The sequence below is a fragment of the Vulpes vulpes genome, chromosome 14 (assembly GCF_048418805.1).
Source record: "Vulpes vulpes isolate BD-2025 chromosome 14, VulVul3, whole genome shotgun sequence".
NCBI lineage: Eukaryota > Metazoa > Chordata > Mammalia > Carnivora > Canidae > Vulpes > Vulpes vulpes.
This window is the reverse complement of record NC_132793.1, coordinates 23,270,091-23,286,089: the sequence shown is the minus strand read 5'-3', so window position 1 is coordinate 23,286,089 and position 15,999 is coordinate 23,270,091. Positions and strand designations below refer to the sequence as shown.

General features: G+C 47.2%; 1 protein-coding gene across 1 annotated transcript; it reads right to left on the bottom strand.

Moving 5' to 3' along the window:
• Positions 1-348: 348 nt before the first annotated feature.
• GDF5 (growth differentiation factor 5) lies at positions 349-4,899 on the bottom strand. Its single transcript, XM_026009822.2, has 2 exons — positions 3,948-4,899; positions 349-1,787 (listed from the first exon to the last, which is right to left on the bottom strand). Exons 1-2 carry the CDS (start codon positions 4,570-4,572, stop codon positions 913-915), a joined length of 1,500 nt encoding a protein of 499 aa, XP_025865607.2. The 5' UTR covers positions 4,573-4,899; the 3' UTR covers positions 349-912.
• Positions 4,900-15,999: the final 11,100 nt, after the last annotated feature.

The window sequence follows — 15,999 nt, the reverse complement described above, 5'->3', positions numbered from 1 at the left end:
AGTAGGCAGGGAGGTGGGGCACAGATAGGTGGATGAAGTGGGAATGATTTTAGAGGAAATGAAATCCCCAATTTCCCTCCCATGTAGAGATCTATTTTGGAGGCAACAGTTTGACTCAGGAATGTCAAGAAGAAAACCTAAGTCTGTTGCCAGGCCCCAGAAGAGCAGATGTAGCTCCGGACCAACAGGCCTTTGGAAGGAAGGGAATGGGGTTAGAGGTAGCGTTGGCCCTGCTCAGCCTGTACTCTCTGTCCCGTTTTCCTGCAGGCAACCCACCTCCCTTCCCTGGATCCGTCATTCTTTGAGGGGTCACTGGGTCTCCTGGAGTAAAGAAGAAATTTGCCACAATTTTAGTAACAGTTTTGCTTTTTATCTCATCAATGTACATTTTAATCTAACAGTCTAACAGCCTCATACTCCTTACCCCAGCCCAAGCCCTCACCCCCTCTTGCCCACCCCCGCCCAATCAGCATCACATCTGCTCAGGGGCAGGAAATTGCCAGGCATAACGGTGATTCAAGGAGAGGGTGGCACCTGTGGCTCTTCCAAGAGGAGCCCTTCCCGGAGAGTCCAGAAGCCAAGAAAGCCCCAGGTAAGGAGAGGTTGAGGGCTGAGTCTCTTTGGAAAGCAAGGTCTCCTGGGTCTTAGTCCCATTCAAGTCTGTCTTCCTGGATCAGGGCAGCAGAAGGGCAGAAATCCTCAGACAAGGGGACTTGTGGATAGAAAGGAACCTCAAACCCAGTCCCACTCAGAAATTAAGAGCAAGGCTGTTGGAACCCCTCCTTCCACACAGGCTGTGTAGGTGCTTTTGGCTGCTGCTTCCCAACCTCTTTGCTCCTGGGAGTGTAGGGTAGGGCTCTTATGACCGGCATCCTGGGATGTGCCCCCCAGGAAGATGGAGGGCCAGTGCTGCTACCTGCAGCCACAAGACTCCACAACCATGTCCTCATATTGCTTATAGACCACGTTGTTGGCGGAGTCAATGAAGAGGATGCTGATGGGACTTAGTCGTGTGGGCACACAGCAGGTTGGTGGTGTGGACTCAGGGTCCATGGAGTTCATCAGGGTCTGGATGACTGCGTGGTTCGTGGGCTCCAGGTGGGAGCGCAAGGGGAACTCACATAGCCCCTCACAGTGGAAGGCCTCGTACTCAAGGGGTGCAATGATCCAGTCATCCCAACCCATGTCTTTGAAGTTGACATGCAGTGCCTTCCGACTGCAGCGGGCCTTGGGGTTCTTGCTGGGCCGTTTGCCCTGGCGCGTGGCCAGTGGGGCCCGCCTTTTTCGCCGCTGGCTGAACAGGTACTCATACACAGTCTTATCATCTTGCCCTGATCGGGCCTTAATCTCATTAAAGAACAGGTCCCGTTTCTTGGTGCGGCCAAATACCAGGAACAGGGCCTTCTCGTGGACCTGCCTGGCAGCCCGGTCAAAACCCAGGCCACGGAGGTCCACGGCCCGGCCCCGTTCCCAGGCCTCCAGCTCCAGGCACAGCTGGGCCGAGTTCTTAAAGTTTCGGAAGAGCTTCCAGATGTCGAACACCTCCCAGCCAGATCCGTCCAGGCCTGGCACGGAGCGCACATCCAGCAGGGCTGCCGGCTGCCGGCCGCTGGGGCAGCTGGACAGCTTCAGCTGGGCAGCCCGCCCGATGCTGGGGGCCACTGGCTTGGCCAAGTCCGAGGGCTTCTTCCGCAAGATCCGCAGCTCGGCCCCTAGCAGCCCATCCTTCTCCAGGGCACTAATGTCAAACACGTACCTCTGCTTTCTGACCACAGGACCTCGGTCATCTAGAGAAAACACCCAGAAGTCATTCCCTGTAACCTCACCAAGACAGCCAGTCCCCTCAGGGGAGGGCCACAGCTCTCTCCCCTCTGGAGACAGCTTTCTTTAACCTCTCCCCTACTCTGACAGAGGCCAAGACCCAAACCACTGAGAGCCTTTTTCAACATAGGGGAGCTTCCTAAACAGCAGACCAAGTAGAGTTGTGTATCCGTAGATGTGGTGTGGTGATTTGAACAATTCCGGGTGTTTTGTCAATGACAATGCATGTCAGAGATGCATCAGCCTTAAAACTGCCTCTAGCTATCCCTCCCCACCTGTTATCTTATATGATATCTCCTCGGAGAGATAGGTGGGGTGGGTATTATAATTAGCTCTATTTTTCCGGAGGAGGAACCTGAGGCTCAAAGAAGTTTGGTGACTTGCCCAAGATCACCCAGCTAGGAAAAAAAGCAGAGTTGAAACTCTAGTCTAGAACTTTTTATACCCAGTCCTGAGCTGCTCCCACTATACCTCAAGGAAGATCTTGGTGTTCTCGTTTTACAAGTGAGGCATGGAGAGGGGAAGTGACTTGTGTAAGTTAACACAGTTCAAGGTAAAGCTATAATTCAATTTCCCTGGCTTCCTCGTCTAACGAGTTTGTCGTGTACAGGGCTTACCCTGCTGGGTGTATAAGTGTGTGTGTGAATGACAGTTTGTGCGTGTGTGTGCATGTGTGTATGTATGATTGGGCTTACATGTGAATATAAAAGGTAAAGTATAGTGAGTGACGTGTGTATGATTGCACTTGTGTGAATATTTGAAGGATATGTATGTATATGTGTGTATATGTAAGATGATTCTGTGTATACATGTAACAAGGTGTGTGTTCACGTGTGTACATGTGTGTGTGATTCAGCATGTATGCATAAATATAAGGCTGTATGTGTGTGAGAAACTCTGTAGTGTGTCCGAATCAGCATGCCCTCCTTCCTAAATACCAATTTGCCATTGGGAAGCATTCATACATTGCTCTAGAAGGTGACTAATTAGGCCTTTAAACTCCCCATCTCCCCCTCTGCAAGCTCCCTTAGAGCTGGGGGGCACAAGGACTTATTTTATGAGCCCCCAAGGGGTCACAGCTTTCCCTGGCTGGGCAGGCAGCCAGGCCACCTCCCCCAACCCAGCCAGACCTGCTGCCTTCTGCTTCCTCCCACCCTGTCATTCCCCCACAGGCTAGCTCTAATGAGGAGCCTCTCCCCATCTCTGACCCCTCCCCCACCCTGCCAGCCAAAATCCCAAGACTCCCAGAACCAGAGCATAAGACCTACAAGCAATCCTAGCAATAAGTATCCATCTCCCTCTTCACACTTACAGAGAAACTGAGGCCCTGAGAGGGCAAGGGACTTACTGAGATCACACAGCAAAGCAGAGAGGGGAAAGCCAGAACAGTAACACTAGGTGAGCATAGGGAGAAGAGAGGGGAACAGATATCCTCCCAGGTTGATGAAAAAAATGATCTGCATTTAGGATAGAACATAAAGCATTCATATTTGAAGGACTCTCAGAAATTACCCAATCCAACCCCCCTATAGTTGTGCAAATGGGGAAACCAAGACCCCAAAGGGAAAGGGACTCTCTCAAGGTCACACTGTGAATTAGACCCTAAGTCTGCCACACCCCCACCCCGCAACCCACCCCACACTCCACCGTGATTCCAAGATGCCCCATTTAGTGTCTTCACCTATCCTGCCTCCTCTGCCCCCTGTAGCCTGAAGGCAAATTTGCAGAACCACAGCTCTCTAGAGATTAATTTCTCTGACATCTTAGAAAACTCCAAACCTCCAGAGCCTGGAAAGTCTTGCCAACCCACCGAGGAACACAGCATGGCCTCGTAAGAGACTTAAAAGTGTGGTCCCCAAATCTGCCGCCAACTGGCAGGCCCCGTCTCCTGTCTGGGCTTCGGCTACCCCTTCTGCACCTTGCAGGAGTTGGCTCTGCAATGGCCGGCAGCCTGGGAGCCTGGGAGCCGGGATGTGGGAGGTACGTCCCTGATACCACCCTGGGCCGATGCACACACTGTCTCCCGCTGGTGCAGCCGTGCAGCGGCATCAGGGCTCTGGAAGGCCCCTCCACACATGCAGGTGCCCCTCCCTCGGAGCCGCGCCCCTGCCGCCCCACCCCCTCACCTTGCCCTTTGTCAATAAAGCTGGTGATGGTGTTGGCCAGGCCAGCCTCCAACTTCACGCTGCTGTTGCCTCCCTTTCTGTCAGCATCGGACAGCGTCCTGTACAGCGAGAGCATGTACTCGTGGGGCGTGATGGGGGGCGGGCGGAACGGCTCCTTGGGCTCTGGAGGGGGCCCAGTCTCCCTGGCCTTCTTCAGCAGGAAGGGGCCGGGGACAGATCCTGCCTTTGGAGGTGCCTTACCCCCAGGAAGCTGTCCTTTGGGGGTCACCATCCGCGGTGCCGCCTGCCTGGTCTGGGTAGGGTGTCCTGGCTTGGGTTCAGGGCCGCCCGGTCTGGGGGGCAGCTTTTTAGGTTCATCCTTCTTGGGCTGTGTCAGGCCTCCCGTCTGCCCGGTGCCCCCCTTGGCCCTGGCATTGGCGGCCCCCCCACCATAGCTGTGACCCCCTGGTCTAAAGACGCTCCGGGCCAGAGGGGGCCTCTCCTTGGCTTCTGCTTTGGCCAATCCTGGCCTGGCCCCCTGGGGTCTCTGGCCCAAGTCAGGGGCACCCAACACAGTGCAGATGAATTCCAGGTCCAGCCAAGCCAGGTGCCAAAGCAAAAAAGTGAGGAGTTTGGGGAGTCTCATCCTCTGGCCAGCCGCTGAATGACACCAAAGAGAAGGGCGGCAGCAGCGAAGGTGCCTCTGGTTTGGCAGGAAAAACCATGAACGGAGTGGACCCCCAAAAGCAGCGGCAGCAGCGGGAGCGGCAGAAGGAAAGGCTTTCTCCTCAGTCTGAGACTCTTTAAGTCTGCCGGGTGTGTGTTTGTATCCAGTCCCATAGTGGAAATGCTCTCGTATCCAGACGTGCACCGTCTCCAGTCAGCAGCTGAAAATAACTCGTTCTTGAAAGGAGAAAGCCGACCGCCCCCTTTCTCCTGCACAACTGACTGAGGGCTTCAAGGAGGCTTGTATAAGGCTGAGGGATTTTTCCAAGAAGGAAGAATGGCGTAATGCTGCCTGTGTGCTCCAGTTTTTTTTTTTTTTTTTTAAGTTTTGAATCCTTTCCAGTGAAAATACTTCACACACGCGCACACACACATACACACACACACGCCTGCAGGTGCTCAGAAAAATCTTTTACAAACCTGAACTCAGGAATTGGAAACGGAATTCCAACCCAAACCAATTTAATTACTCTCTGATGTCATGCTGTCTAAACTCATTTAAGTGCGATATATTTATGTGAAAAAAATCACCGCTGCCCTTTCGAGGCCACGGCTCACGGGGGCTCTTGGCACAGAGCCTCGCAGCAGGGCTCTAGGCTTAGGGGGCCCTCTCAGTCCGTGGAGCAGACTCAGGAGTCTTCACCTCCACCTCAAGGGCCAGCCCACCCCACCTTCCTGAGGAGAGATACTGAGGAATGAGCTCAAGATCTTAAGCCCCAGAAGCCTGGGGAGTGTGGGTTTTCAGTTAAGTCCTTGGGGTGTTTTAAAGCAGTTTCAACCCCTGCGTCTAGTCTGGGGCCTGATTTGTTGTTGGGGGGTGGCGGCACAGATGGCAGCATTTACCCACGGTGGCTTTTATTTTAATAAACTTGTGGTGACCCAGAGACAGAAAAATATCTTACCCACTACATCCCTCCCCCTAAGTCCCATTGACCGAGCTCAGATGATTTGTTCAGGCTTCAGGGGGCACTGCCACCCCTAAGCCCACTCTTTCAATGGAAGCAGGTCCAGGGTGTACCTCCCTACCACCCCAGCAGAGACAGACTCCTGAGTTTTGTGGGAAAGGACTGGCTGGGTCCAGAGGCGGCAGCTTCAGCCTGGGGCAGCAGCGGCCCCTGCAGGAGGCTGGGAAAATGATTTCCCACATGATGTTTTTCTGGTAGCTCTGGAAGTCTGAATTTCAGCCGGACTCATGAGGGAAAGCTATTCCCTTCACCTGAAATATCAACTCTCACAGCTGGAGGAGCCCTCATCCTGAGAGCTTCAGCTGAAAATTCACCTCCTCTGGGAAGCCTTCCCTGATCCCAGACAGAGCCAACTACCCCTTCTTGTATCTGTCGCTATAACACTTGTCACGCTGTAAGAGGCAGTGTAGGGATAGCAATCAGGAAAGCTTCCTTCTTAGTCTGAGATTCTTTGGGCCTGCCTAATGGAGATCTGTTCTCATTTTTTTTTTAATTTTTATTTATTTATGATAGTCACAGAGAGAGAGAGAGAGAGAGAGAGAGAGGCAGAGACACAGGCAGAGGGAGAAACAGGCTCCATGCACCGGGAGCCTGACGTAGGATCCGATCCCGGGTCTCCAGGATCGCGCCCTGGGTCAAAGGCAGGCGCCAAACCGCTGCGCCACCCAGGGATCCCGATCTGTTCTCATTTTAAGGTCACCAGATGGGTTTCCCGCATTACTTGGCACAGAGTAGAAGCTCAGTAAGGGTTTGATGAATGAAAGATGAAACCAGGTTGGGGTGTCGAGGTACCTGACCAACCCTTTCATGGTGATGCTCCCAAATCCTTGCTGATCTTCAGAGCACAGCAGCATAACTTGGCCATTTCAAACTTCATGTGGTGCTCCTGGGTCAGAATACCCTGTAGAGTTCCATCTCTCCATCTCAAAGGACCAAGGCACCATCAGGCACTCTTTGGGGCAGCTTTAAGGAAGAGCTGAATTCATTACTATCCCTCCCAGTTGCCCAGATTCACAACACTTGGCCTCCCTTTGACTTGTCCACACTGAAGCAGGTGTCTCTGACACTCTTCCTTCCTCTCAGTCCCTCACTATCTCGATCTTCCTCACCACTTACTACCATAATTGGCTTCTAGGCCTCCAAGATCTCTCTGTTCCAAAGCTCTCCCTCTCTAAAACCTACTTATTGAAAAGTGCCAGCTCATGGGGCCCCGGGTGGCTCAGTTGGTTAAGCTTCTGCCTTCGGCTCAGGTCATGATCCCGGGGTCCTGGGATGGAGCCCCACATAGGCCTCCGTGCTCAGCAGGGGATCTGCTTCTCCCTCTCCTTGCTGCTCCTCTGTTTGTACTCTTTCTCTCTCTGTGTCAAATAAATAAATAAAATCTTAAAAGAAAAGAAAAAGAAAAGCACCAGCTCATGTGCCCTCTCCTCCACGAAGCCTTCCCTCATCCACTAGAAAACATGCACTTCTTTTTTTTTTTAAAGATTTTATTTATTTATTCATGAGAGACAGAAAGAGAGAGAGAGAGAGAGAGAGAGAGGCAAAGGGAGAAGCAGGGTCCATGCAGGGAGCCTGATGTGGGACTCAATCCAGGGACTCCAGGATCATACCCCGAGCTGAAGGCAGCACTAAACCGCTGAGCCACCCGGGCTGCCCAAAATATACACTCCTAAATTGACATCACACATTTTCTGTGCTCCTTCCCACTTGGGCAGCTTAGAGTTTACCCAGTTCTGCCTCTGTCCCCTTTCTCAAATACAGTTCATTTCTTCTACTCTGTGTATGTACTTTTTCCCATTTTTTAAAATCATAATTTAATCCTTATGACTGTGATAATTGATTTAGATTTCTATCTCCTCCATCCTTATGACTAATCGGTACATATTAATCTTTCACTTATTCCCAGCACTGGGCACAGGGTCCAGCATATAGCAGATTCTCAGCGTGTGTAGAGATATGGATGAGTAAATCTCTAACAGACACTTATATACAAAAGCCATAATTTTCAGCTTCAAGATATAGTTACTTATAGACGTATCATGACTTCCCTGCTGGACTCTGAGTTCCCTACAGGGAGAGATTCTGTCTCGGCACTTATCTGGCACTTTGTAAGCTTGATTTAGTGAGCAAATGAAGGGATGAATGAATCAAACAACGAAGATGTCCCTGCACGTGGTTTGATAAAGAGTGAAGGCCCCTGGAGACGAGCAGACTGGTTTGGAATCCTGGTTCTGCTAGATGCTTTAGTGCATTGTGTGATTTTTGGAAGCCTCTACACTTCTCTGAAACTTGGAACAAGGATCACAAGAAGTACTTACATCATAGGGTGTTTGTAGGGATTCAATTAACTGAATCATAAAAGGTGAGTAACCTCTCACCTGACAAATATTCATAATAGCTACTATTTATTGAGCAGGTAGTCAAATAAACTAAACTCCAGTTTTTGCAGTCCACTGTATTTTTACCCTATTGATCTTCACAATAATCATATGATGAAAGTGCTCCTGATATCCCCATTTTGCAGATGAAGAAATAGAAGTTCAGTTATTTTTTTTAATATTTTCTTTTTTTAAATTTTTATTTATTTATGATAGTCACAGAGAGAGAGAGAGAGAGAGGCAGAGACATAAGCAGAAGGAGAAGCAGGCTCCATGCACCGGGAGCCCGGCGTGGGACTCAATCCCAGGACTCCAGGATCACGCCCTGGGCCAAAGGCACGTGCCAAACCGCTGCGCCACCCAGGGATCCCCAGAAAGGTCACTTTTTAAGCTTAATTCCTGCTTTGACACATTTTATGCTTAAGAATTCTAACTTGGCCTCTAGAAATACAAGAAGTAAAAGGGTGGTGGAGATGATGCTGGTATTCCTTTTTTTTTTTTTTTTTTTTGAGAGAGAATTTAGATATTTTATTTTATTATTTTAAAAAAGATTTTTATTTTATTTATCTATTCATGAGAGACACAGAGAGAGGCAGAGACATCAGCAGAGGGAGAAGCAGGCTCCATGCAGGGAGCCCAATATGGGACTGGATCCCAAATTCCAGGATCATGCCCTGAGCTGAAGGCAGATGTGCTCAACCGCTGAGCCACCCAGGCGTCCCTGATTCTGGTATTCTTGGCTTTCAGTCAAGGTCTCATCCAAAGGACTGGGACTTCGGGGACACAGAGGAGTCTCAGAGTAGGGGCACAGAGGCTATTGTTTGGGGATCAGGGAACTCCAGAAATGGGATAGGAGCAGGGAAAGGGGACTCTGAGCTAGCTGAGAAGGCCCTCTCCAGGGAAGAGCCCAGGGGACGGACCTGGCTCTCACTATAAAGGTGACTAATCACTTCAGTCCCTTCTGGTAATTGCAACCAGATGCTGCCGCTGGCAACGCTTCAGTCCCAACATATTTAATTACTGGGACGCACAGTCCCTAGGCCTCCCAGGTCCCCCAACTTCCCCCACTCCTGTCAGCAATATTAATGTCAAACTTGAGGTAGAGGATAGAAGCCTTGGAAGCCACCGGCATGGAAATAATCCTTATAGTACCTTTTGCCATGAAGAACCTTTAAGTTTTATATGTTTCCCCATCCATTATCTCTTTGGTACTCCACAAAACATCCTCTTAAAGTTGGTGGGCCAGAGTATTATTATCCCCATTTCACAGATGAGCAAATAGTGAATTGAGTAATAATAATAATCATCCTTTGCTTTTTTTCAGGCACTTAGCAATTTTCAAAGTGATTTCACATTCATGATGCTATCTGAGCCTCCTGGGATCTCTCAGAGCCAGTCCAGCACACAGGACAGTGGCTGAGAGTCTAGCCTCCAGGATCAGACAACTCAGCTTGTGTCCTGCCTGTGCCTCTAACCAATTGGGTGACTGTGGATATTCATTCATTTATGACTTAATTATTCAGCAACTATATATTGGGTGCCTACCGTGTTGACAGGCTCTGTACCTAAGCACTCAATATCTAGCAGTGGACAAGACAACCAAGTCTGGTGAAACCAAAATTCTGGTGGAAGAGATGGAAAAACAAGCAAACCAATGCATAACTTCAGAGAATTCTAAATGCAGTGAAGAAAAATTAAGTAGAAGTTCAGAAAGGTCACTTCAGAAGGGTCAAAGGAATGTTTGTTTTAGATAGGAATGTCTCTTTGAGGGGGTGAAATTTGAGCAGAGATCTGGAGGTAGTGAGGGAATGAGCCACCCAAAGGTCTGGAGGATGATCATTCCAGGCGGAAGGAATAGCAGATGTAAAAGCCTTGAGTCAGGAAAGTGCTCTGCATATCTATGAACCAAGAGAAGTTGGTATGGCTGAAGCAGAGTGAGCAAGTGGGGGGGGGGGGGAGTCAGAGGAGATGAGGTCAGATCATGCCAGGACCGCTTTGACTATGGCCTTGCAAGGCAGAGAAAGGAAGTTGGATTTTATGGTTAATGTGGTGGGAAACCCAACGGAGAGTTCTAAGAAAGAAAGTCTGATTTGTAACATGATTAAGAGCTGGGCTACCTACCTTTAATTCCTGATTCCCCAATTCACCAGCTGTGTAACCTTAGGCTAATTTAATCTCTCTGTGCCTCAGTTTCCTCCCATATAAAGTGAGAAGAAAAAGAATATGCCTACCTCATGGAATTGTTATCAATTGTTGTTGTAAGTTCTTAGAACACTGTCTCATGCATAGTAAGCAGTACATAATGTTACCTATCTATATTTTTTTTAAAAGTCACTTCCAAGGGCACTTGGGTGGCTCAGTCGGTAGAGTATACAACTCTTGATCTCAGGGTTGTGAGTTTGAGCCCCAAACTGGGCATAGAGATTACCCTTAAAAAGTCGCTGCTGAACCTATTTCTTTACCTATAAAATTAGGATAAAAATATCTTCTTTTAAGAACTAAATTGTGGGATCCCTGGGTGGCGCAGCGGTTCGGCGCCTGCCTTTGGCCCAGGGCGCGATCCTGGAGACCCGGGATCGAATCCCACATCGGGCTCCCGGTGCATGGAGCCTGCTTCTCCATCTGCCTGTGCCTCTGCCTCTCTCTCTCTCTCTCTCTCTCTGTGACTATCATAAATAAATAATAATAAAAAAAATTTTTTAAAAAAAGAACTAAATTGTATTTACATATGTAAAGCACCTTTCTTTCATTGTATGACCAGCATACAATAGGTGCTCCATAAATTATAGTTAAAAAAAAAGGGGGTTCAGTTGTTAATATGCTACCCTTGTTCACAAACGAGGAAATTGAGTTTCAGAAAAGTGAAACGACTGACACAACATCACATAGTTAGAAATGACAGAGGCAAGACTCAATCCAGACACATGACTCAGAATCTAGTGCTCTTCCTACAAGAAGGAAGGTTGATCTTTCCTGCTATCACCCTACATGTTAGGAGTTGGCAGGGAGGAAGGCCCAGAGTCCCTGATTCTCCTTCTGTTTCTTCTGATCTGTGGGGCCTGGGCCTTTCCCATCAAGGGAGCCCAGACAGCTCTGCAAGATCAGAGCCACCTAATCCTTCCCCCCAAACATTCTTCTGGTTTGTGTTGTTTAAATTTCCCAGGAACAGTCAATCCTAAAGGCTCTCTCCTAGGGAGCTCTCCATGGCTCCCCCAGCTGAGCTCCTCGGGAACTGCACCTTGTCAGGGAGAGGGCTTTCTGTCCTAGGTCAATCCATCCCACTGGCTATAATCTGGAAACTGTGCAGGTGTCCGTGTGTTTCTGTCTGTTGCAGGCATGAGGTATGAACAGAGTAACCATATGTTTTTCACTTTTATTCTTTATTTTAAATGTTTTTTTAAATATTTTTGTTTTAAAAGTAATTTAGGGGCACCTGGGTGGCTCAGTTGGTTAAGCGTCTGCCTTCAGCTCAGGTCATGATCCCAGGGTCCTGGAATAGAGCCCTGGGGTCAGGCTCCCTGCCCAGTGGGGAGTTTTCTTCTCTCTGCCTTTCTGCCTCTGTTCCTCTGTCTCTCTCCCCACTCATGCTCTCTCTCTCAAATAAATAAATAAAATCTTAAAAAAATAAAACCCCTTTAAAAAACTATACATATTAAATAAATAATACAAATTTATGATGAAAAAAATTCAAACAGCACAAAAGAATACACAGAAAGACCCATTTATTCTAGTCTTTCCTGGAAAGCAACCACTCTTATCAGTCTCATGGATAATTTTCTATGCAATATGAGGTATTTTTAAAAACGTTTTATTGAAGTATGATACCCATACTGAATATATTCCAATTACAAATTAAGTCATGCACATTGTAAAAACAAAAAGAAACAAAACAAAAACATTAGCAATGCTTTTTAACTAAAAGAGAAAGTCCCCTTGCACTTCTCCCCAGTGTCTCTCCCTGGCGGTAACCATTGTTAATATTTGGGACCTAGGAACCTTATTGTCACTCTTGAACTCAGAAAGCTCAGATTCTTGCTAGACTTCTACTCCTCCCTCCATCTAATTTCATCTCCCACTTTGCACATAAAATTCTAATAGATAAGTAATATTATCCCCATTTTGTAGCTGAGATATTTGAGGCTCAGAGTGGAGATTGGTTGCTCCAGGACACGAGGCAGAGCCAGAAGTTCAAACTCAGGTGAGTGCATCTGCCTTCAATTTCAATGCATTTTGCACTATGTTCCTCCACCTTATTTCTGTCTGGAATCTTAGAGCTTAGTTGCTGTGACACATGAAGCAGCAGATAAAGTCTCAGGTTAAAACATAATTAAGGACTCTTTTTTTTTTTTTTTTTTTTTAAGAAAGAGAGGATCTGGGCAGCCCTGGTGGCTCAGAGGTTTAGTGCTGCCTTCGGTCCAGGGCATGATCCTGGAGACCCGGGATGGAGTCCCACGTTGGGCTCCCTGCATGGAGCCTGCTTCTCCCTCTGCCTGTGTCTCTGCCTCTATCTCTCTCTGTGTGTCTCTTGTGAATAAATAAATGAAATATTAAAAAAAAAAAAAGAAAGAAAGAAAGAAAGGAAGAAAGAAAGAAAGAAAGGACCTCTGTGGGAGCTGTCACCCAACATCCTTTATTGCCCAATTCCTGAAGGGTAGTGAAAAGATGCCACCTACTTTAAGAAACATCAAGCTTGGGCAGCCCGGGTGGCTCAGCGGTTTAGTGCTGCCTTCAGTCCAGGGCCTGAACCTGGAGACCTGGGATCGAGTCCCACGTTGGGCTCCCGTGTGGAGTGTGCTTCTCTCTGTGTCTCTGTCTCTCATGAAATGAATAAAAAAAATTTTTTTTAAAGAAAGAAATGTCAAGCTTGGGTGAGTTAGTTACTTAGAGCTAGACTTTGTCAGTAAGAAGGGGCTAGGACTAGAATGAGACCTGCCTCCTGAGGCAGGGTCAAGACCAGGGAGAAAATATCCAGCAGGTGAAAGGCTCTGTATTATTATCTAATTAATATTATCCAATCTAAGAAAATTTATATAATCCAACCAAGTGGCAGAATCAGCAAGAGGAATGCCCAGAGGAAATCCTCCACATTCTCCAAACATCCTATGCTCTTGTAACCACTATGCGGTGCGCACTGTTTGGAATGTCCTTCCTGCCTTCCCTGCTCAGCAGATTTACCTTTTACAATCAGGTTATAACATCACTACCTCTATAGAGCCAGGCACTCCTTTATAAAATTTACCACACTGTATGTAAGAAACATGTGTGTATTCTCCTCCTTCCCATGTGAATCTGTGAACTAAAGCTCTTGGCAGAGTCCATGTTTGATTGTTCTTTGGGTCCCTTCCAGTGTCTAGCTCAGAATTTGGCACAAAGTTAGGTGCTCAATCAATATTTATTAATGAGGAATGAATGGACTCAGATGGACAGCAGCAAGTTGTTCATAATCTACTGCAAGATACTATATTCTTTTTACGCCTCTAGCTCTGCCCCAGGTGGGTAACTTGTAATAAGAAAGAGTGGAATAGTTGGGACATTGCCTCAATTTCTTCCTCTCTGTCATCCTCATTTTGCTTCAGCCACTTGAGGTGAGGTGTTGACATAGAGAGGAAGACGGGGAAAGGAGTGGGAAAAGTCTTCTTTGAACTAGTAATGCATCTGCCTTTATGCTTTTTGGGTCTGGCTGATGTTTATAGCTGTTCCTATCCATCATCAAAGCTTCATGGGGTGCTTTTACAGGCTCTTCAGGGGTTCCCTGCTGGGCCTCTCTCCTGAATTTCCCTGTTGTCAGTAGTCATTTGTCTTCTTACTTCTGGGGTCTCTTTTCCCCTCCAGGAGGTCCTACTGAACAGGACCCAGGATGGGCCTATGCAAGCTTTCTCTCACTTAGCCCACATCTGGCCTTCAGAAAACATTTCATGGGGTGCCTGGGTGGCTTGGACGGTTAAGTGTCCAACTCTTGATTTCAGCTCAGGTCATGATCTCAGGGTTGTGAGATGGAGCCTGGAGTTGGCTTCATGCTGGGAGTGGAGTCTGCTTAAGATCCTCTCTTTCTCTCCTGCTGCCTCCCCTAAAATAAACAAACAAAACATTCCCTGACAAATTCTGGGAGAGCAGCAATATAGCAGCACTCTCCTGGGTCTGCCACCAAAGCAGTTATCAGGCTTGTCTCTTGTTGCTAGATTTCCCGGGTAGGAGGTAGATCCAGTCACTGTGTTCTCCAACAGCAATGGGGACGAATTTGGCACCTCAAACGCCCCTGGAAGTTCCCTCTCCCAAATCACCTGGCCTGAGCAGCTAAATCTTCTCCAAGAAGGGTGCAGACTCATAGCCAGAAATAGTTCCACACAAATTCTCTATCCTCCACTCTCTTGACCCCATAGATAAGGGATTTAAGAACTTTATTTTTTTATTTTAAAGATTTTATTTATTTATTGAGACACACACAGAGAGAGAGAGAGAGAGAGAGAGAGAGAGGCAGAGGGAGAAGCAGGCTCCATGCCGGGAGCCCGACGTGGGACTCCATCCCAGGTCTCCAGGATCACGCCCTGGGCTGCAGGCGGCGCTAAACCGCTGCGCCACCGGGGCTGCCTGGATTTAAGAACCTTAAAATAGATTTTAGGCCATTAGAAAAAAATACATACGGTTTTTACACCTCACTTTGAAATTTCACATATGTAAATTTAAAAAGAAAGAAAGTCAGTCAGTCCAGGCAGTCTCTTGGCATGGGGTAGGGAGAGTATCTATAAACAATGAGCAAGGCTGGGGTGCAGGATCCATATTTTGGCACTGGAAGAGGGTTAGAATATAAAGCATGTTCCAGAGATAGAATTTGGAGTATAAAGAAAGAAGCCCAGTTCACCTAGAGGGGACCAACATTGGTTTTCTTTCCACTGATCCATCATCTTTCCCACCAATGCAGCCTCCTTTGAGGACCTCTCTCCACTCTGGTTCATTAGACAGACTGAATATGGCCAGATCGATTAAGTCTTTTCTCAGAGAGCACTAGGGCCTCAAGCAATTCAAGTGATGTGTATGATTTCTTGTTTGCTTGTCTCAAAATTCCTGGCACTTTGAGGAACATTCAAAGGCTGAAGTATGGGATCCCTGGGTGGCGCAGCGTTTTGGCGCCTGCCTTTGGCCCAGGGCGCAATCCTGGAGACCCGGGATCGAATCCCACATCGGGCTCACAGTGCATGGAGCCTGCTTCTCCCTCTGCCTGTGTCTCTGCCTCTCTCTCTTTCTCTCTCTGTGACTATCATAAATAAATAAAAATTAAAAAAAAAAAAAACAAAGGCTGAAGTATTCTTAAAGCCTGGAAAACCTCTAGGGGGGATGTTACCAACCACACATCAGTTAACTCTACTTTCTGCTCTGGCCCAGACAAAATACTCAGTTGTACTACTTTGTGTTTTAATACAATTGCCAACTTTCTGTTCATATGTTGTATTATTATTCAACACTAATACATATTAGATGCTCAGCAAATGCTAAATAAACAAATGTGAATAATAAACAAAATGTGAATGAATAAACAAACAAGGGAATGAATAAACAAATTCCTCTTTGCAAAGATCAAAGTTTAGTTTGGTTTTAATCCCCTTCTACTCCATTTACCCTTTATTGGTAGTCTGAAACCTATGTTCACGCCTCACGGTCTTAAAACATAGTATGTAGTTTGGTGATGGATTTTATACTATTAACATTTGTAACACTGAGGCTGACTTGATTTATACATTCAATGGATGCTTAACACCCACCACCTATCAGGCTTTGTGCTAAATGCTGGGAATAAGTTAGATATAGTCTCCTGTCCTTATGTTGTTGTTTTTTTTCTCCTGTCCTTAGGAAGCTTAAACTTTAGATGGGAAGAAATAAGTAAACAAAAAATTATAATAAGTGGAAAATGCTGTGAAAGAAACAAGAGTATTGTGAGAGAAAATAATAGGGTATTATTATTTTTTTTAATTTTTATTTATTTATGATAGTCACAGAGAGAGAGAGAGA

Excerpts from the sequence above, each read along its gene's own strand:
- GDF5 (XM_026009822.2), bottom strand. The coding sequence starts at position 4,572 with ATGAGACTCCCCAAACTCCTCACTTTTTTGCTTTGGCACCTGGCTTGG. Across the intron at positions 1,788-3,947 it reads CTTTATTGACAAAGGGCAAG|ATGACCGAGGTCCTGTGGTC; the intron begins GTGAGGGGGTGG and ends TGTTTTCTCTAG.